Source organism: Leptinotarsa decemlineata, unplaced genomic scaffold (assembly GCF_025532065.1).
Source record: "Leptinotarsa decemlineata unplaced genomic scaffold, Ldec_3_MD MMD2_tig00026328_RagTag_RagTag, whole genome shotgun sequence".
NCBI classification, from domain to species: Eukaryota; Metazoa; Arthropoda; class Insecta; order Coleoptera; family Chrysomelidae; genus Leptinotarsa; species Leptinotarsa decemlineata.
This window is the reverse complement of record NW_027412688.1, coordinates 589332-611454: the sequence shown is the minus strand read 5'-3', so window position 1 is coordinate 611454 and position 22123 is coordinate 589332. Positions and strand designations below refer to the sequence as shown.

Below are 22123 nucleotides of genomic sequence, written 5' to 3'. Positions count from 1 at the left end.
ATGACTACTATTTGAGTTTTAAGTAAACATATGCCAATGAAAATGCGCTCGCTTTCGCCACAGAATATGTCAATATATCGAACACAGACAAGATGTAACAAAGATAACAGATTTGCATTATCGAACGCTTGCCGAGCTAATCGAGTGTTGACGGAAAAATTTTGACCTCATTTCAACAATGTAGCGACTTTCAAAGTCAAAATTTCGAGGTTTTTTTTCATCTTGACCTAACCTATTCTAACCTGAATTTTTTACAATCCATATTGTTTCGAGTTCAAAGTCGGATTTTCCTAGTTGAATGTCGAGTTGGAAAAAAATGTTCACGTCAAGAATATCAAAAAAAAAATGTGACATCTGTATCCTTTCCTAAAACTGTTAGAATAATTACGAAAAATGTTTAAAACAGAAAGTTAGTCAAGAATAAATAAATGTATAACCACATAACAGCACAGATGCCACAAATTTCCCTCTCTACAACACGGGAGCATAGTTGCAACTGTTGTTTCCCAGTTATTGCAACTGTGGAACAGATTTAAGAACGTATTGGATATTGGATGCGACACTATAATCCGTCAAACGATTTTAGTGAATTGATAACTTCGTTGGTTAATTTGAAAACTTGCCTCATCCTTACAACACTTTTTTTATAGTTCCATTACTTTCCATAGAAGTCTCAAGAAAACGACAAATTTCTTAGTCGTCAGGTCGGTAACAAAGAGAAATGACATTTCAGTTTCGGCAGTCGATTAAACGGGTAATGATAAAAGTCAAAATTACAGTTTCTAACAAAGACAGATATCTTGAAAGTAGAAATGCTATTTCCTACCAAGAAAATTTGCACATTTAAAACGTGGCAATTGTTAGCCGAATGTAAAAGAAAGAAATAGTATTCGCGTTGAAAATACGAAGGCGACCGAACAAAATCAAAGTTGGTCCGTGACGCATGAAACTTCAAGCGAACTTGCGCAGTGAATTTCTTTGTCCATTATCCTCTTTGTAGTGTTCCAGTGCGTACAAACTTTTTTTTTCGTGTGTCTTATCTAGTGCCGGCCATCTAATAGTGATTGTTCGTATGATTTCTCCGAAGTGATTCCGTATATATGGACGAATCCTCAAACCGCGGTCTTTCGCGTCCGATGTCTAGTGCTGCAATTGCAGGCAGCTCCGTCGATCCACCAGCAAAGAAGCGAAAGCTCGAAACTTCAACCCTCGAAATGGCGAACAGTTCAGGACCGTCTCGAGCCAGCGAAATCGACGAGGGGCTGTATTCTCGCCAGCTCTACGTTTTGGGACACGACGCAATGCGTCGTATGGCTAAAAGTGATGTACTCATATCGGGCTTGGGGGGGCTGGGAGTGGAAATCGCGAAGAACGTTATCCTGGGGGGCGTCAAGTCGGTGACCCTCCACGATGAAGCCGTTTGTACTATTAGCGACTTGTCTAGTCAATTTTATATTTCAGGTAATTATTAGGCTCGCGCTAGTTTTTACGTATATTTTCATTAGACTTACGGATTTTTTCCACTGATCGCGAATCAGAAATCGAATATTGGCGCTCTGGTTTGCTTTTGGAAATACGGCCACCCAAAAATTGAGAAATCGACTTATGCAGGAACTCACCTCCGGTAAAAAACTTGTGAAATGAGACCTTTTTTTTTCAATAGTCACAGATTTCGAAACTTGTGGAAGGCACAAGATAGAAGGAAACTCACTCATTAATGTTGAAATCCTAACAAACATAATTAAACATGTTGATTTTTGAAAATTTTTGATTGAAACTTACCAAGAAAGATTGCACCTATATAGAAAGAAGAAAGGAGTTGAAGAAAGTAATGCCTAACCTAATGATCACATGTTGAAAAATATAATTTTTTGAAGTGTTCAATCAACTTCCTTCATTTAATAGTAATGAATATCATTAGTATAAACAATGAAAACCAACCTGAATATTGAATTATATCACGAGATGGAGCTGTTACTAGTTAACAATGCAGATTTCTCGAATAAGGTGGAAGAAGTTATAGAACCTCGTGTTCACGGTTATGAAACTTTCATCGGTGGTTGCCAGGCAATACTGTGGCATAAGGAGGTTGTCGCCATTTCTGGTGGTATATTTATTGTTAGAGATACACTTTAGTGGAAATTGAGCTCTTGGTTATTATTTCCACAGTTAGAACCATCCAAAGTTCCTAAATTGCAACTTTTCACCCTTCTTTTGCAAAATACAATCTACAGAATCACAAGTATTTATTCTTCTCATCTTATTTCATCTTGTTTGACAATTTTCAGTTCAATAATCAACTTTTATTCTGTTAAAAACTTCATTAATGTATGGAGCTCCTCTTTTTTCCTAATGTCACTAGTACATAACCTCACAATGTAGGGATGACAGAGAATGAATTCATTGTTGAATCACGTTTTTATTGGAAACATTTTGATTATTGAATTGAAAAGTGTCAAAGAAGGTGAAATACTTGTGATTCTTGAGTTTGCATTGTTCATAAAAAGGCTGACAGTATCGGAATCAGTAAGTACACATTTTTTTTAAATGGTCGGGTGCAGCATATTCGAAACTCTACCAGAAATTGAGTCTCGTAAAGAAAAAAAAAGGCAGTGGCAAGTGAATGAAAATCCATAGCATGTGATCATAAAAGGAAGATATCATTTCATGAGTTTCTCATTGCCAAATATTAGTTCCTGAAATACTCAAGTCTTTTTTTTTCAAGTTTTTAGTGGCTTCGACTCCGAAAGTAGACCGCAGTGTAAAATCATAATCATATCATATTTCAGAATCTGACGTCGGGAAGAACAGAGCGGAGGCTTGTTGCAAATCTCTGTCAGAACTCAATAACTATGTACCCACGAAGGCGTACACGGGCCCTCTCGACGAACAGTTCATCAAAAACTTCAGCGTCGTGGTCCTTACCACGAGTTCAAGATCTGAACAGCTGCGCATCAGCGAAATCACTCACTCAAATAACATCGCCCTGATTATCGCAGATACTAGGGGCTTATTCGCCCAGGTGTTCTGTGATTTCGGAGAGTCTTTCACCGTCGTTGATACCAATGGGGAACCCACCGTTTCGGCAATGATTGCTGATATTTCCAAAGATAAGGAAGGTGTTGTCACCTGTATAGGTAGGTGATCTTTATTTATTCAGATGTAAAATTGTTGTAGGGGATTTCAGTTGTAATTTATTCACTTGTATTGTGTTGTTTTAGTGCATAGGAACCTTGACTTGTACTTGACAAACTTTAGAATTCACAGTCAGAATACTCGCCATGCTACTGTTCTGAGGTCCCTTCGCATAAGAGCGACCATTTAGAAAAAAATATATTTTTTGCAATGTTATCAATTTTCATAATAGACTCCGAAACAATTTTGGGATGGAAGTGTTAAATATAGTAGTAGTAGTAGTATATATTTGGTGCTAATACAAAGTTTACACAGGTCATAACAGATATTGCTTATCTATAAATACAAAATATAAAATATTCAGATAACTTGAATGGTTAAATGGACAATTACTATAGATATACATACATTTGTGCAAATAAAACAAACTAACTATGAAATAGAAATATAAAACAAGTTAAAATATATATGATTAAGTGGTATTACATGCCTCGAAAACCATCACTAAAATATTCATCTAAGGAATAAAAAGCTTTTTTAATTAAAAAATTTTTGATTCTGTATTTGAACTCCTTAAAAGGTAGATTTTTGATATTTTGGGGAAGTGAATTATACATTTTTGGAGCATAATAATTTACGCCAGTTCTGGTTCTGTTGACTCTATGGTTCTGGAGATACAGATTTGAATTATTTCGAGTGTTATAACTGTGGATTGCATCATGTGTAGTATAACCTCTTATATGTTTTTTAACATGTAGCATATATAATGATGGAAGTGTAAGTATTTTATTATTTATGAAGCTACTTCTACAGTCTTGCCTGTAAGAAAGGTTATCAAGAATCCTAATTGCTCTTCTCTGGATGCCAAATAAATCTGATGCATTGGGCACATGGCCCCAGACAAGTACTGAATACGATATGTGAGATTGAATAATCCCATGGAAAGCTGTTTTCAGAACTGGTTTTGATACCGCTTTTTGTAAGTTCCTCAGGAGATAAGTATTTTTGGATATTTTGACTATAAGTCTATCAATATTTACATTCCAAGTCAATTTGGGGTCAATGTATACGCCTAGAAACCTAACATATTCAGGGTTACTGATATCTGGCACTTCGCTCAACGAAAAAATGACTGTTTGGCTCTTATTTTCATTAAGTTTAAGATTATTTACGGCAAACCACTCACTGACATTTGTCAGAGTATCCTCGAATGTGGTACGCAAAGTATCAATATTATTTCCAGAAATTGATAGAGTTGTATCATCAGCAAACAACACGAAGTTAGCACTTGTGTCACTAAATCTTATATCATTTAAGTAAATCAAGAAAAGGATCGGTCCCAATATCGACCCCTGGGGAACTCTATACTCAATAGGAAGTAAGCTAGTAAATTTGCCATTCAAGTAAACAGCTTGCTGTCTGTCGTCCAGATAGGACTTCATCAGTTTAAGACTGCCTGTAGATAATTTATAATATTGAAGTTTTGAGAGCAAAACTTTAGGGCAAACACAATCGAACGCCTTACTTAAGTCACAAAAAAATGACATTGTGAATCCGCCGGATTCAAAACTATCAGTTATAGTCTCAACAAGTGAATTTATAGCCATTGTTGTTGAGTGTTGGGATCGAAAACCGAACTGTACAGTAAATAAATTATGTTGTTCAAAGTGATTAGTTAAAGGTATTTTCAGCAGTATTTCGAATATTTTGGCAAAATAAGGTATGATAGAGATAGGTCGATTATTTGATATCAGATTTGTTGCGCCACCTTTATGTATAGGAATTACACAACTCAATTTGAGACAAGTAGGAAAAGTTCCTTCTTTCACACACTCATTGTATAAGTTAGTAAGGGGGTACACTATGTCATTAGCAATGCATTTGATAATTTTGGTATTGAAACCATATATGTCCTTTGTCTGTTTGTTTTTTAAAGTGAATATGGCATCCCTTACCTCTATGTATGTGAATAGGAAGTATATACATATCTTAACAGTAATAATAAATTCATGGAATAATTAAAAGGGAAAAAATAAGAAATTTCAAGTTTTTGATGATTTGCAAACATAATACACAGTTTTAGGATAAAAGTGTTGTTTGTATATAACTTCTTTTAATTGAACGAAACAAAATTTAAGTGTGCATTACGCTCGCTCAGAAATAAATTATAAATGGTAATAAATATAAACATAAACATCCTCAATTATTGAATTTTCTTTTATCTTAATCATTCATTTATTTAATTAATATTTCAATTCAGTAAATTTATTTTCTCACTCTTTTCTTTATTAATAAATTAGTTTTACTTTTAGCAAGTACATTAGATGTAATTATTTGTTGTATTCATATAATTTATTGTGAAATCTCTTAAACTTAATTGGGTGTAACCCATTAATGAATAAATAAATATAAAAAATATACATATACTGTAAAAATAATACCTTCATTGAACAAAACTTTTTCGCATAGTTGATTTAATTTATGGCACATTGCAAATAAGGGAGATTTAAATAACATAATGATTCTGGGTGTTGGTAGGTAAAAACATTGGTCATTTCTACTAGTGATTCTTTGCACAGGAAACTTGGCATATTATTATTATTATTATTATTATTATATGTGTAAGTTTGTGAATGTGTTTAAAAAAACAAGACAATTTATTTTCTACTGAAGTTACAATACAAGGTACCATACATTATGGAAAACGTCTTCAGTAGGTTAGAAATATTATTATTTCACTTTTTTATACTAGGTTAGAATAAAATTATATAAATAATTACATATATGAGGTCTGTTAAAAAAATAAGGTGAGTTTTCATTTTTCTCAAAAAATATTTTGTTATAAATTTCTATTTTGTCTCCTTTAAAATAATTATTTATTTACTTTTTACTCCTACAAACACAATATTGAATTGTAATTAAAAGTAAGAGAGATAAAACTACAGTAACAAAATAAGCTTAAGAACTACTAACTAAAATAAAACAAAACAGTAAATATAAAAGGAAACAAAAAAGAAATCAAATAAATTATCACAATTTTTAAAATGTATACAAGTACCTATAAATTAAGTTACCCAATACCTAGAAATTAATCCGGCTGTGAGAAAAAGTAGGCCCTTATCTCTTTGGCATTTGTTTTAGTAAAAAGATCCACGGTGCTATTTTCAGTTAAAATGTTGCAATGATTTAGCATACGGGTGATTGGCGAGTTATCAGAAAGGCCGATAAAGAATATTCTCTTGTCCTGTCTACGCAGGTTTACCTTAGGCACCAACAATTTTACATAGTTGACCAGAGATGATCCCTTGTACTTTACAGTATTAATTATATAGTATACAAAAAGAACATCCTGTAATGCACGTCTGCTCTGTAAAGTAACAATGTTAAATTCCTTGAGCATGCTTCTGTAAGACACCATAATGGGATAGCAGCCATAAATTTTGACATAAAGATATCTAAGAAATCTTTTTTGAACTTTTTCCCACTCAAGTATAATACATGCACTTTTTGGTATGTCCTTGAGCACTCTCGGCGATTTTGTTTTTATCTCAAGCATTGCAAAACACCATCCTTTCATGGGTCTCTTTAATCTTGGTTAAAGAAAAAGTCTCAGGGGTCCAAATCTGGTCAATATGGTAGCTGAGGCATGGGTCTTTAACATTCACCTTATTTTTTTTTAACAGATCTTGTATATGTAAAAATTTTCCATATTTCCAGCGATATCTTATCACTTCAGTCATCTTTAGTTAGAATTAGATATTTTGAAAGTTCAGAAGGTATCTTTTGAGTCCTTTCACTAGCTCTGTATATTTGTACCGTTTCTATATAGTTTTCGTGAGTCGACATTGAGGTTATTTTTGTAATAAACAGTATATTTCCAAATATGTAACTAATATCTAATGAAGCTGCTTCGGGCAATAATTTTGACATTCCTATTTGTCTTATTCTTTTATAGACGATACCAGGCATGGTATGGAAGACGGGGATTACGTGACATTCTCCGAAGTTCAAGGCATGACAGAATTGAATAACTGCGAGCCCATCAAAATCAAAGTACTGGGACCCTATACTTTCAGCATCGGCGACACTACATCCTTCGGGAAATATGAAAGAGGCGGTAACGCATCTCAGGTCAAAATGCCAAAAGAGCTGCATTTCAAACCCCTCAAAGAATCGCTGCTGGCTCCAGAGTTCGTCATAACGGATTTCGCCAAGATTGACAGCCCCCAGCAACTCCACTTAGCTTTCACCACCCTCCACAAGTACGTCGAGAAGAACGGTAGGGTTCCCAAACCTTGGAGCAACGAAGACGCTGACGAGTTTGTTTCTTTGGCAAAGTCTATAGCCGTAGACGGTTCAAATGATACTGAAGTCAATGGTAGTTTATTGGAAACGTTTGCTAAAGTTGCGGCAGGAGATTTGAATCCGATGAATGCCACGATCGGAGGCGTTGTGGCCCAGGAGGTGATGAAGGCTTGCTCCGGGAAGTTCCACCCGATTTATCAATGGCTCTATTTCGATTCGATCGAATGTCTACCCCAAGATCGATCTGAAATCACAGAAGAATTAGCTGGTCCCTCCGGCAGTCGTTATGACGGGCAGATTGCAGTTTTCGGAAAAGAATTCCAAAAGAAACTAGGTAAAAACGAATTACTGGGAAATGAACGGGATGAGTAACAGAGTGAACATTTATTTTCAGCCGCACTGAAATACTTCGTAGTCGGCGCTGGCGCCATAGGATGCGAGCTTTTGAAAAATTTCGCAATGATGGGTGTGGGCACTGAGGGACAAATAACGGTGACGGATATGGATTTGATTGAAAAGTCCAACTTGAACAGGCAGTTCCTGTTCAGACCACACAATGTGCAGCAGCCAAAGTCTGCTACAGCAGCAAAGGTAATTTTAATAATGATAGTAATCTTTATTTAAAAAATATGACAGCTATTACAGCTTGTACACAGACAGCAGAGAATGAAATGATATAAAAAAAAAAATAATAATAATATGTGAATCCACTGGCATACAACCACCACCTATCTAATGGTACATGTTATGCCTTTGATCTCAATTGGCAAATGGTTAAACTTTTTTTTTTTTTCATTATATATGAAAGACCTCTCAATTTTTGATGATTTCGAGCTTATTTCTGCTATTTCGTCGTGGTAAAATGAAAATTTCTGTGCGATATATTTTTTTTGCATCAGACATACCATTTCCAATATAAGTATGGAAGGCAAGGTCAAGATTTTAGGCCTTCTGAATAAAGGTCGACAGGAATCCCTGAATCCAACTCTAGACATATTTTTAACTCCTCTTTTTTGTAGTACAAACACCCTATTAAACATGTATTGGCCATGTGTTCCCCAAAAACAGATCCCGTATCTCAGATGGGAGTCAGTGAGAGCAAAATACACATTTTTTGCCATATCAGTGCCCATATTAATGTATAAAATTCTCGTGTCATAGTGTTAGTCACCATACTCCTTGGAAACGGCTTAACTGATATTCATGAAAATTTATATGTATACTTGGTGGGTCTGAGAATAGGTTTTAATCTATTTTTGATACCTCTAAGTGTTACACCCATTTTTTTTTATTATATGCTATTAAAAAATACATATAACCCTCAATTTTCATCACCAAACTCTATTTTTTATTGGCCATTTAGTAATTCAATCATTTTTAGCTCTGATCATTAATCAGTTATTCCCACCAGGCTCTACATGTGTTACTTCTCACTCAGTAAACAGCACGGACCAGGGATAATAACGAAGCCAGTGTTCTCTCTCTCTCTCTCTCACACACACACACACACACACTCACTAAGCCTCCTCTTACTCTGCTTACACACAGTTTTTGTGCACTATTATTGTTTATTCATCGAATGTAGATACAATTCGCGATGGCACTGAAGCTGTGAATTATACAACAGAGTTTTTGAACTGATTGGATTTGCCAGGCATGTTACTGCATACTTTACAAGGTTGGGTCGCTCCGTGATTTGAATTCACCACGGCTCTGCAACGGCACGCGATTAGTCATTAAAAAAACAACGAGAAACGTTGTCGAAGCCAGCATTTTAAATGGCAAGTTCCGAGGTGAAAATATATAATTACCGCGAATGCCTTATATTATACCTACAGATGATCCAATTTATTTTAAACGTGTGCAATTTCCAATTAGATTCGCATTTGCAATGACTACTAATAAGCCCCAAGGCCAAAGATGTCCCTTTGTGGCTTGGATTTGAGTATACCATGTTTTTCACACTGACAATTATACATGACATGCTCTCTATCCAGTGGGGAGTACGGAATCATTTCTTATTGTTCCATAGGAATGTTGATTAATATTGTTAAAGAACAGATGTCTATTTTTTAATAGAAACATTCAGCATTCATAAATATAAAGGGTGTATGTTGTGGTATTGATGACTTATTTTGTGGTAATTCATGATCACTTTAATGGAATGAATAGACCAGTTTCTGATTTAACCCCATTATCAAGTATAAAACAGCTTTATACTTGATAATGGGGTCAAACCCGCAACCGGTTGTATAAATAAAATCAACTAGTGGTGATTAGACAAAAGTGTTTTTATTCATTTCATTAAGGTGTACATCGTCAAATTTTGAAGTCGTTCTATCTGTAATTGATTAGTTCTAAACAGTTTGAGATAAGTTTTAGATTAAATTAAAACTAAGCTTTTCCTAGTGAATCATTCTTTTGTATCATTAACCATTTCCATACCCGTTTTCACTACTTCAGGGCCTGTTTCACTGCCTATTAATAAGTCGGTATCATCAGCAAAGACTGTAATTGAATTATGTGTGTTTGAATGATAACATAAATCGTTCATGTAGATGATAGATAACAAGTGACCCTCAATGCTTTCCTTGAATATTAATTACTGTACGGAAAATTCAATTACCTTTTTTTTCAACTGGGATTTGGATACTTACATAGCTCATTGTCATGGAAAATATCGACATCCTATAGACAAAGTGGATCCTACAATGTAAAATCCGCATTGTCAGCTTAAAAATATAGGTAGATGACAAGACAATTAATTTTCCGCTGAAGGTTACGTTTTCAAGGTACCATACATTATAGGAATCGTCATCAATAGGTTAGAAATATTATTACCTTTCCACTTTTTGGAAATTGATTAGAATAAAAAAGTATAAATTAGTACATATAAAAGGTCTGTACAAAAAATAAGGTAAATTCATTTTTCTCAAAAAATATTCAATTACTCATCAATTTCTATTTTGTCTCCTTCAAAGTATATTACTTAAGTTTTTTCCCAACACCAAATCGTTATTTTTAACACCTCGACACGTGTTTCGATCACCAAGTGATCATCTTCAAGAGGAAGATTAAGCTGGAAGAACTTGTAAGGCTAACCCTATTTATACTATACAGTTATACCATTCTGGTGTACCACACATACCTTATGCCTTATCTGTTGATTTTACAATACGTCTAATCTAATATTTAAAGGTTATAGCTTCAAAGTAGTTCCCCGCAGATATAATGCGGGGAACTACTTTGAATATGATGAACAATATGATGTTGTATAGAAAATTGTCAACACAATATTTGAAATAACTTATGCCTGCGTTATTTCCAATCCTTGAAATAGTGCTGATATTCACTTTTTGGTATGTCCTTGAGCTCAGCGATTCAATTTTTGTCCCAAAACACCATCCTTTCATGAGTCTTCAATCCTGGGAGAAAAAAAAGTCGCAGGGGGCCAAATCTGGTGAATACGGTGGCTTACGCATGATTACGGTGTTGTTTTTTGACAAAAAATTACTATCAAGCAATGACGAGTAAGCAGAGGCATGAATTTGTTTCCACAATGCCCGTTTTTTTCGTATTGCTTCTCGCAAGTGGCGTATACGTACGACCAATTCAGCAATTTTGTTTTGGATGGTTTTTGGGTTTTGCCGTGGTCTTCTTTGGTTATAATCTCCAAAAGTTTCGACTGCAACTGCGGCAGTCATCTTCAGTGGCCTGGTCGAAGTACTTTTCTTGACGTGTCAACGTGACCACCCGATATGCCGTCATCCATAACAATTTTCTTCTCTTTCTCGACATTTTCATCGGTTGTTGATGTGCTTGGCCGTGCAGGTCAAGCGTCGTCATTCGAATCTTCTGGACTTTCTGTGAAAAGCCTGTACCACTTATATTTTTCTGACTCAGAGTACAATCACAGTATGGCACTGTCAACATTTCCAGTGTTTTTGAGCACCCAATTCCATTTTCAACACTAAATTAAATGTAATTTCTTTGATAGCAGAAAATTTCAACACGTCAAACACTTGATGATAATAATAATAATCATAATAATACTATTTCCATGAAGACAATATAATGTTGTATAGGAAATTGTCAACACAATAAAATAAAGATAATGAATGAATGAATTTTTATTGAATAGAATACTTATTCTAATATACATACAATTGAAAAAAAAATCAATAACAAATAAAGAAATTGTTAACATGTAAATATAAGAAATCAAAACAGATTGAAGACAAAGAAAACTACAAACAGGCAAGAAATAATGTGGTGAAAGTTATTAGAGAACAAAAATCAATATTTTACAAGGACAAAATAGATAATTGTGGTGGTGACCCCAAAAAAATGTGGAAAACACTGAAACCTTTGCTGTCACCAAAAGAAAGAACAAAATTCACCAAGTTAGAGATTGACAATGAGTAGGAAGTAGATATTAATATGATTCCTGATAAACTCAATACATATTTTGTAGAAAGTATCAATAAATCAGTAGAAGAAATACATATTGAGACACAAGATGAAATTAGGATACAAAACACTGCAAAAGAACATTTGAGTGATTTCAAATTGATTAGTTTTGAGGAGCTACATGATATATTGTTGACAATGAAAAATAAAGGTAGCGCTGATGATCTAACAACGGAATTCCTAAAAAAAGTATATTATAATATAAAAGGCCAGTTATTATTCTAACTGAAAATAAATCAGGTTTTAGAACTGGGCATAATTGCGAAACAGCGGTCCAAAGTGTTTTATTTGACTGGAAAATGTGGACAGATCAAAATATGAATGTAGGAGCAGTTTACTTAGATTTGAAAAGAGCCTTTGAGACAGTAAATAGGAAGACTCCTGCTTAAATTGAGAAATTATGGAATATCCGGTACAGTCTATAAATGGTTTGAAGATTACCTAAATAGTAGAAGACAAGTAACAAAACTTAATAATGTAACGTCCTGTGAAATTGTCAATAACAACGGAGTACCTCAGGGCAGTACACTAGGACCACTCTTATTCCTAATATATATAAATGATATTGTTAATGAGGTAGACAAGTGTAAAATTCATCTCTTTGCTGATGACACACTCGTATATTACTGTGCACATGATGTGGAACATTTGATAGATACAATGAATAGTGAACTACAAAAAATAAGTCGGTGGTGTAGTTATAATGTATTGAAATTAAATGGTAATAAATCAAAATTCATGTTATTTACTAATAAAACGGGATATCATGAACTTGAAAGCAGACATTTAAATATCCATATTGATAATACAGAAATAGAAACTGTTAGTGCTACGAAACACCTTAGAGTCTTAATTGATAGAGACTTAACATTCAAAGAACACGTACAAGAGGTAATAAAAACTATCTCAAGAAATGTTAGCTTTCTAGGAAGGATTTCGTCAACACTTACAAAATCTACAAAAATTATAATATATAACACACTTATATTACCACATTTTACATTTTGTGCATCGATAATATATACTGCCAATAAAAATGAAATGGATAGATTACAAAAACAGCAAAACCGAGCCATGAGGATCATATTAAGAAAACCAAGAGAGACACCAATCAAAGCAATGCTGAAGGAATTGCAATGGATGGCTGTGACAGATCTCATATATTACTATACAATGATAATGATATATAAAATGAATATTCATCTATCACCGACATACCTGAGTAGGCATATTGAATACAATGAGAATCATTATCACTATAATACAAGAACGCATAGTAACAGATATGTAGGAGTTAAAAATAAAAAGTGTACTGAGAAATCCATTTACCATGCAGGAATGTTAGCTTTTAATAGTTGGAACAAAAATATTAAAGAATGTAGCACTCTTGCATTATTTAAAAGAAAGTAGAAGAGTCATCTATTGGGTGAATGAACTAATCTTTATATAATATAAATTTTGACTGTATAAACTTTTTTTTTGTATTCTATATTTGTATTTTGTTTGTGTTTTATATTGACTAACAACTGTTATATTTTAAGTAGATGTATATTTATTGTAGTACTCATACTTTGAAATTTTATTCCTGAGTTTAGTTGACTAACACATTGTGGTGTCGTATTTGATTATAGATGTATTGTATTAGCAGTTTCATTGCTAAATAAAGGATTTATATATACATAGGTCCGTGAACATAACATGATATATAATGATAATATTGTATCAAATATAAGTGATTAGATGAACATATGATTGAGAGGAGTGTACCAGCTTTAAAAAAATTCAATAATCCTAATCGAATGTACGTAGTACGTGAAAAATTAACATTTACTGCATTTTTTGAGCCGTCCACGTATATTGCCCACGATGTTCATCAAAGATATTTCACACTAACCAGAGAAAGTTCACTTTGTCATTCTAGGTAATCAAAAAGATGAACCCTGAAGTAAACGTCGTGGCCCACGAGAACCGCGTAGGCCCGGAGACGGAAAGCATCTACAATGACGCTTTCTTCGAGAAACTCGATGGCGTTGCCAACGCCCTGGACAACGTCGACGCCAGGATATACATGGACCGCAGATGCGTCTACTACCGCAAACCTCTGCTGGAATCTGGGACGCTCGGTACGAAAGGCAACACTCAAGTCATTGTTCCGTTCTTGTCTGAGTCGTACAGCTCGTCCCAAGACCCCCCTGAGAAGAGCATACCCATCTGCACCCTGAAGAACTTCCCGAACGCCATCGAACACACTTTGCAGTGGGCTCGCGACAACTTCGAGGGGCTCTTTAGGCAGAACGCCGAGAACGCGTCGCAGTACTTGAAGGATGCCGGTTTCATCGATCGCACCCTCAAGTTACCCGGAGTGCAGCCCTTGGAAGTCCTCGAATCGGTCAAGGCAGCTTTGGTCGACGAGAGGCCCAAATCTTTTGAAGACTGTATCGCCTGGGCCCGCAACCACTGGCAGGAGCAGTACTCGAACCAGATAAGGCAGTTGTTGTTCAACTTTCCTCCGGATCAGCTCACAACCACCGGCCAGTTGTTCTGGTCGGGGCCAAAACGTTGCCCGGAAGCGCTCACTTTCGATATCAATAATCCTCTCCATTTGGATTACGTCCTTGCGGCAGCTAATTTGAAAGCGCAGGTGTATGGTATTCCGACCAACAGGGACAGGGCATATATTGCTGAAGTGGTCAGCAAGGTTGAGGTGAGTGATATGGTTAGGTTTGTATTTTATGACTCGATTATGTATGGATGTAAGTACTTTGTCAATATTACATGATATAGTGCATATTCTCCACCCCTACAATCATATGAACACACGAATGTTACCTCAAACAATCCTATCATTTCTTTAAAACATTTTTCACTAATTGAAATCTGCAATTCCCTCAACAAACTAAAACCAAAACTCACAAGCGGGGATGATAGCATACCTAGCTTTTTCGTTAAAGATTGTGCACACCTCCCAGCCATACCATTACAGTCAATCTTCTAAGAAATATTATATTCTCGCTTGACAAAACTAACAAAGCAGAAATTTTAAATGATAATTTCTTAAAAAAAAGCTTTGATGTGGCTGGGTACGCAATATTGAATTTAATTAACACATCACCTAGAACCGGTGTGTTTCCAGATCAATTTAAGATTTCCACTGTTGTTCCTGTACCGAAAATTAACTCAATTAAAGCTGAACATTTTAGACCATTAAATATACTACCAACTCTTGAAAAAGTGTTAGAAATGTCTGTATATAACCAATTAATTCAGTACTTTAATACCAATAAATTGTTTATAGGCAACCAATCAGGTTTAAGAGCTAGACACTCATGTGAAACGTCTCTACAATTTTTAATAACTGAATGGAAAAATACAATTGATAGAAATCAGTACATTGTTGCGACATTTCTCGACCTTAAAAGGGCATTTGAAACAATTGACCGAAGTATTCTACTTGAAAAATTAAAATATTATGGGATATCAGGGATTGTTTTCGATTGGATTCAAAGTTACTTATTCAACAGAAGACAAAAAACTAAATTTGGAAAAGAATTGTCAGATGAACTTATAATTGAGAGTGGCATACCCCAGGGTAGTGTGTTAGGTCCATTGCTTTTTATTATTTACCTAAATGATATTAATCGCATATCTGGATCACACTGTATAAATCTTTTTGCAGATGATACATTGGTTTATTGTATACATGAAAATTTGGATCAGGCAATTGTTGAAATGAATAGGTCTTTAAATAGCATTGAAACATATTTATTTATTAATAAACTGAAACTAAATGTCAATAAAACAAAAAGTATGATTTTGACATCATCTTATAAGTATGATCAAATTGTTTGGGCAAATGCTGTTATAAAAATTAATAATGTTAGCATTGAAATTGTAACTGAAATAAAATATTTGGGTTTTATAATTGATAAAAATTTAAAACTAAATTCATGCTGATTTTATTTGTAAAAAAATATCTAAAAAACTTTTTTTTCTCTCTTGTATATGTAAAAAAGTGTCTATGTATGCTAGGTTGACTCTTTTTAAAAGCCTAATACAACCTCATTTTGATTATTGTACAACATTACTTTTTCTACTTGGTGAAAATAAAATAGCGCAATTGCAAAAGCTTCAAAATCGGGGCATGCGATTAATATTGGGATGTAGCCCTTACTCAGCAATTAAATCGATGTTACAGTGTCTAAACTGGTTTTCAGTTGAAGAACGTATATTATATATGACTATGATTTTTATATTTAAGCTGCATAAAGGATTGCTACCCAATTACTTTCAAAAATTCTTATTGAGAAGTAATGAAGTTCATAATTACAATACGAGAAGAAATAACAATTTTTACATTAATAAAACTAACACTAAATTTGGAATGGATAATATATTTCATAAAGGCTTAAACGAATTTAATAAACTACCACAATTTGTAAAAGAATCTAATTCAATAAACTAATTTAAGTCATCATTAAAGAAGTATATTAGTGACAGCCCATTATGATATTTGTAATTTTTTTTATTTTTTTAATGTGAACTAACCTAATAATCTATAGATATGTACGTATATTTGGTTTTCCTTGAAAGATACTTTAAAATGTTACTATATTTACATAGTTAATGTCGTGAGATATTTATGAATTTGTAATTTTTCTTTTTTTGTATAATAGGCTTGCCTACTTAATAAAATAAATACAAAATACAAATACAAAATCTAGCACTGAGTACAGGATGCTTTCCTAACAAATGGAAAATATCAAAAATTTGTCCAATTTTCAAAGCTAGTGCCATAAACAATATTCAAAGCTGCCGACCTATAACCTTGTTATCCAACTTTGCAAAGGCTTTTGAGATGTGCTTGTACAACAGAATCTTTCCTGATAAGAATTTAATTTTAAACAATCAACACAGTTTCTTTAGCAAAACATCAACAATAACTAACTTGATGTGCTTTACACAATCAGTAAGTAATGCACTTAATAATAACCTACGAGTAAATACTGTCTACACAAATTTCTCGAAGGCGTTTGACAAGTTGGATCATAACATTCTTATCAATAAACTTCATCAATATGGATTGGACTCTCAACTCTTAAACCTTTTCCGCTCATACTTAACTGAACGTATCGTATTTGTAGATTATAGGGGTCACAAGTCGTTCCAATTTATTGCAAACAGTGGTGCCCCTCAAGGAAGCAATTTAGCACCTCTTTTATTCTCACTCTTTATTAACGTCATAGGAAATAATCTCTCTAGCAATTTCTTACTCTTTGCAGATGATTTGAAAATCTTTCGGCCCATTACATCACAGGAGGACTGCTTAATCTTACAAAAAGACCTTGACATTTTGTACAATTGGTGTACCGAAAATAATCTTCTCCTCAATACAAACAAATGTAAATACTCAAAATACACCCTTAAACATGTTATTTCTCATGATTACTGCATAAATAACACACCTCTTCAAATTTGACCCTAAACTGACACAATAACATGCTCAGCCAAACGGATGCTAGGGCTCATCTATCGTAACTGTGAGAACTTTCGTAGCAGAGACAGTTTTTTAACTCTTTTCAATGCATACGTCAAATCTCGGCTGGAATATGCCTCCCTTATATAGTCACCTCTATACAATGTCCACATAAACAAAACCGAGTCTATACAAAGAGGCTTCATGAAATATATTACTTACAAGCTAGGAGTTTACCCTGAACAAGGTATCGACAACAGAATACTACTGAATAAATTTAATCTATAATCCCTTCAAAACCGAAGAACCTACTACTCTATAATTTTCATTTATAAACTAGTGAATAATCTGATTGACTGTCCCGAATTACTCTCCCACTTCAACTTTCATTTTCCATGAAATAATTCTAGAAAAGAGCTGACTTTTTATCTACCAAATTCTAGAACAAACATATTACTCAAATCACCAGTTGTTGCAATGAGCAAACTTTATAGTCAACTCTGTGAAAATCTTGAAATTCATTATGAACCTATTTGTCAAGTTAAAAACCATGTTCTTATATATATGCATGTTCTTATATATGTTCTTATATATATGCATGCATATATGCATATTATATATACATGTATAATGTATATATGCATGAATGTATATACGCATGAATGCGTATATGCACGAATGTATATATGTATATGCCTGTATATATATGTATATATATGCACGTATATATACATGTATATATATGCATGTATATATATACATGTATATATATATATATATATATATATATATATATATATATATATATATATATATACAGGCAGATATAAAACTAACATGCTTGCTAATGATATTAATATGTCTTGTTATTGGAATTTACTCCTGTTTAGACATAAAACAATTTTTTATAGTGTTTTAACAAGTCATTGACATATTAAATTTGTTTATAACATTGATGGCAAACTTCTCACAAGGGAAAACAAGAATTGAACCTTAATGCACACTGTAGTTATATTTAGAAAAAAATAACCAGGAAAATTCATCTTTTAATAATAAAAGTAATTGTACTTTCAATTTTGTTCAACTGGCCGTCAAATAACATAGCTTACCTTACCATATTAAATATATATATATATATATATATATATATATATATATATATATATATATATATATATATATATATATATATATATATATTTAAAAATGAACAAACAAAACAATTTCAATGTTATAACTCATTTTGCTATTCTAGGCCTATGAGAAGAGTAGGATGCTGATAAAATTTGTATGTTATGTTCAATTCTTACAGAATGAAAATCAAAGAAATTCATTAAAAAAAATACTTGTATTTTTTCTGATTATTTTCGTAATTGTTCAATTAGGTACCAGAGTTTGTGCCGAAGTCTGGCGTCAAAATAGCTGTTACCGACTCCCAAATGGCCATGAACGGCAACAACGTCGACTTGGATCGAGTAACTCAAATTAAAGAGGAGCTACCCTCCGTCGAAGAACTGAACGGGCTCTGTCTTACTCCGCTAGAATTCGAAAAGGACGACGACACCAATTTCCACATGGATTTCATTGTTGCTGCTTCTAACCTCCGAGCAGCAAACTATAAAATACCTCCCGCAGACAGACACAAGTCTAAGCTCATTGCAGGTAAGGTGAAACAAAAGAGAATCCTGATTTTGGATTTGGCAATAATGCTGTTCGTGAAGTGTCTGAATATCGAAACAAGAATTTGGACATCTATTGAAAATATAAATTTGAAATATCCACATGGCAGATTTCTGTCGCGTATGTTCAAAATTCTCGCATAGAATATATTTTTTAAAGTATGTAACGTACACTTATTAGACTGATATCTTACATGGTCGATTTAGATTATATTTTGGAACAATTCACAAACATTCAAAAATAAAAAAAATATTGTTCAATGATCAAATACGTGAAATATCTATTTCAATTTGTGCTATCTCTACAAACTAAAAAGGTAGAATACCCTATCTCATGATGTGGATGTTGTACTATTAAAATGGACTTTGATATCATTGTGGACTTGTAACTATTAAGATAGAATTTGAACTCTTAACACGGACTTTGAACTCTTAATGTAGACTTGAATCTCTTTAAGTGGATTTTGTACTCTTGTGGATTTGTAACTATTAAAATAGAATTCGAACTCTTAACACGGACTTTGAACTCTTAATTTAGACTTGAATATCTTGAAGTGGATTTTGTACTCTTGTGGATTTGTAACTATTAAAATAGAATCTTAACACGGACTTTGAACTCTTAATTTAGACTTGAATATCTTGAAGTGGATTTTGTACTCTTGTGGATTTGTAACTATTAAAATAGAATTCGAACTCTTAACACGGACTTTGAACTCTTAATTTAGACTTGAATATCTTGAAGTGGATTATGTACTCTTGAAATGGACAGTGAAATCTATTATTATTACAATAGAATTTTAACTGCTAAGATGGACTTGGAACTCTCAATGTAGACTTGAAACTCTTGAAATGGGTTTTGTACTCTTGAAAGGGACTTTGAAATCTTTGTGGACTTGGATCTATTAAGATGTAATTTGAACTTTCAATATATGCTTTAAACTCTTAATGTTGACATTAAACTTTTAATAGTTACTTTAGACTTTTAATGAGAATTTTGTACTCTTAAAATGGACTTTAAAATCTTTGTGGACTTGGAACTATCAATAAGAACTTTGAACTTTCGGTATGGACTTTCCACTCTTGAGTTCGAGGTAGAGAATAGTAAGAAGAATATAGTGTGTGCACTTTAATTTTTCTTGTGCTCTCCATTGAATGTGAAAATGAAATGTATACCATCTGTGCTGAAAAATGGGATGAAACTAATTTCATTTCATTTAGATAGTAGATCTTTCTGTACCCGTCATCTACAAACTAGCTTTTCTCACTCACCTTCCTCTTAAACTGTTATTTCAGTCGTACTAACAAAACAGTACCAACCTAAATTAGGCGCTTAATTTGAAAATTATCTACACTGACATATTGACTAATCAACTCTATTCCTGCAGGTAAAATCATCCCGGCTATTGCTACCACGACATCTGTCGTAGGGGGGCTCGTCTGCTTCGAGCTGTACAAACTGACACGAAGCATGAAGAGTTTAGAACCATTCAAAAACGGCTTTGTCAACCTCGCGCTGCCTTTCTTTGGCTTCTCCGAGCCGATCGCGGCCCCCAAGATGGAGTACTGTGGCAACGAGTGGACACTGTGGGACCGCTTCGAGGTCCAAGGAGAGATGACGCTCAGCGAGTTCTTAACGTACTTCAAAGAGAAGCACAACCTCGAGATCACGATGCTCTCCCAGGGCGTTTGCATGCTTTACTCGTTTTTCATGGCAAAGGCCAAGGCGCAGGAAAGACTCGGACTGACCATGTCAGAGGTAGTCAAGAAGGTGTCGAAGAAGAAGCTAGAACCGCATGTGAGGGCTCTTGTTTTCGAGTTGTGCTGCAACGACGCCGAAGGCGAAGACGTTGAAGTGCCCTACGTGAAATATAATCTGTGTTGAGTTGGGGGTACATGACGGGCTAGGGACGTGCGCACGTTGAGGTTATAGTGATGTGTTTTAAATTATTGATTGTCTCCGGGAACCGTATGGCGGTTCCCTAAGCTCCAAGACAGTTTTCATCGGTGCGGCGTGGAGGGTAAGCATTTAAACCAGCCGATGCAATATAATTAACATGTAGAATGCTGTTATTTTTATGAAATTGTAGATTTCAAGGTAATAATTATTATTTTCCTAAATATTTTCATGTGTGTGAGCAAATAAAATGTTTACATAATTTGAGTTTTTTTATTTCATCCTTACAACCTACCTTGTATTCTCTGCCTATAATTCACTAATAGACAGGTATTTATTCGTGCTTCTAATCGTAAAGATTTTACACACGTCAAGAATGTGGTTATAAAGTAAAATTCATTTACAGGAACATACAAATTACAACTGAAATAAATCAAACAAGACAATAGTACAGAAACAAATTATGGTCGCATAATCGAAATGAACATAATCAAATTCCGTTCAGATCGGCATTGAAAATGTTGATGGAGTAACTTTCCTGTATAGAGGCCTTTCAAGTATTACTAAGCATATTTATTACAATTATTTACCCCACCCCCTTGTCAGCAAAATTAAGCACCGCTCTTACCCACCGTGCTTACATAAACATTGTTATATAAATTTCTCAAACAATGTATGGTTGCATTATGTGTAAAAAAGTTAATAACTATTACTGACCTAATTACCATCCAGACCCCCTGCCTTGTCCCCATAGTATACGAGGTGTGTTGGAAAAGTAAGGTGAATTTTCATTTTACTCAAAAAACATTTTTTTCATCAAATTTCTATTTTGTCCCCTACACAGTAGTCCCTCTCCGATATACACTTGTGCCCGCGTTTATTACAACCCTCGAAGCAGTTCCGATATGTATGATTCTCCGTAACAGCTGTAACGGGTAATGTTCCTCCTGACGAGAATCAAGTAGTTTTCATAAAAGAGCTCTAAAACAAAGCATTTTAAACTTATCATTTCAACCTTTTTCTTTAAAAAATTATTTAAATACTTAAAAAAGAGGAATGAAATGATGCATTCAACATTTAAAGGGATTCGTTTCTATTTCACCATTTCCCAACATCGGTTATAGCTAATAAAGGACAATGAATCTGTTACCTGTATGAGACAAAGAT

At 33.9% G+C, this 22123-nt stretch overlaps 1 protein-coding gene across 1 annotated transcript; it reads left to right on the top strand.

The window, feature by feature from the left end:
* Positions 1-735: 735 nt before the first annotated feature.
* On the top strand, positions 736-21218 carry Uba1 (ubiquitin-like activating enzyme 1). The gene is made up of 7 exons (XM_023170745.2): positions 736-1461; positions 2790-3137; positions 7091-7774; positions 7835-8031; positions 13832-14614; positions 18769-19045; positions 20448-21218. Exons 1-7 carry the CDS (start codon positions 1101-1103, stop codon positions 20942-20944), a joined length of 3147 nt encoding a protein of 1048 aa, XP_023026513.2. The 5' UTR covers positions 736-1100; the 3' UTR covers positions 20945-21218.
* The last annotated feature ends 905 nt before the right edge of the window (positions 21219-22123 follow it).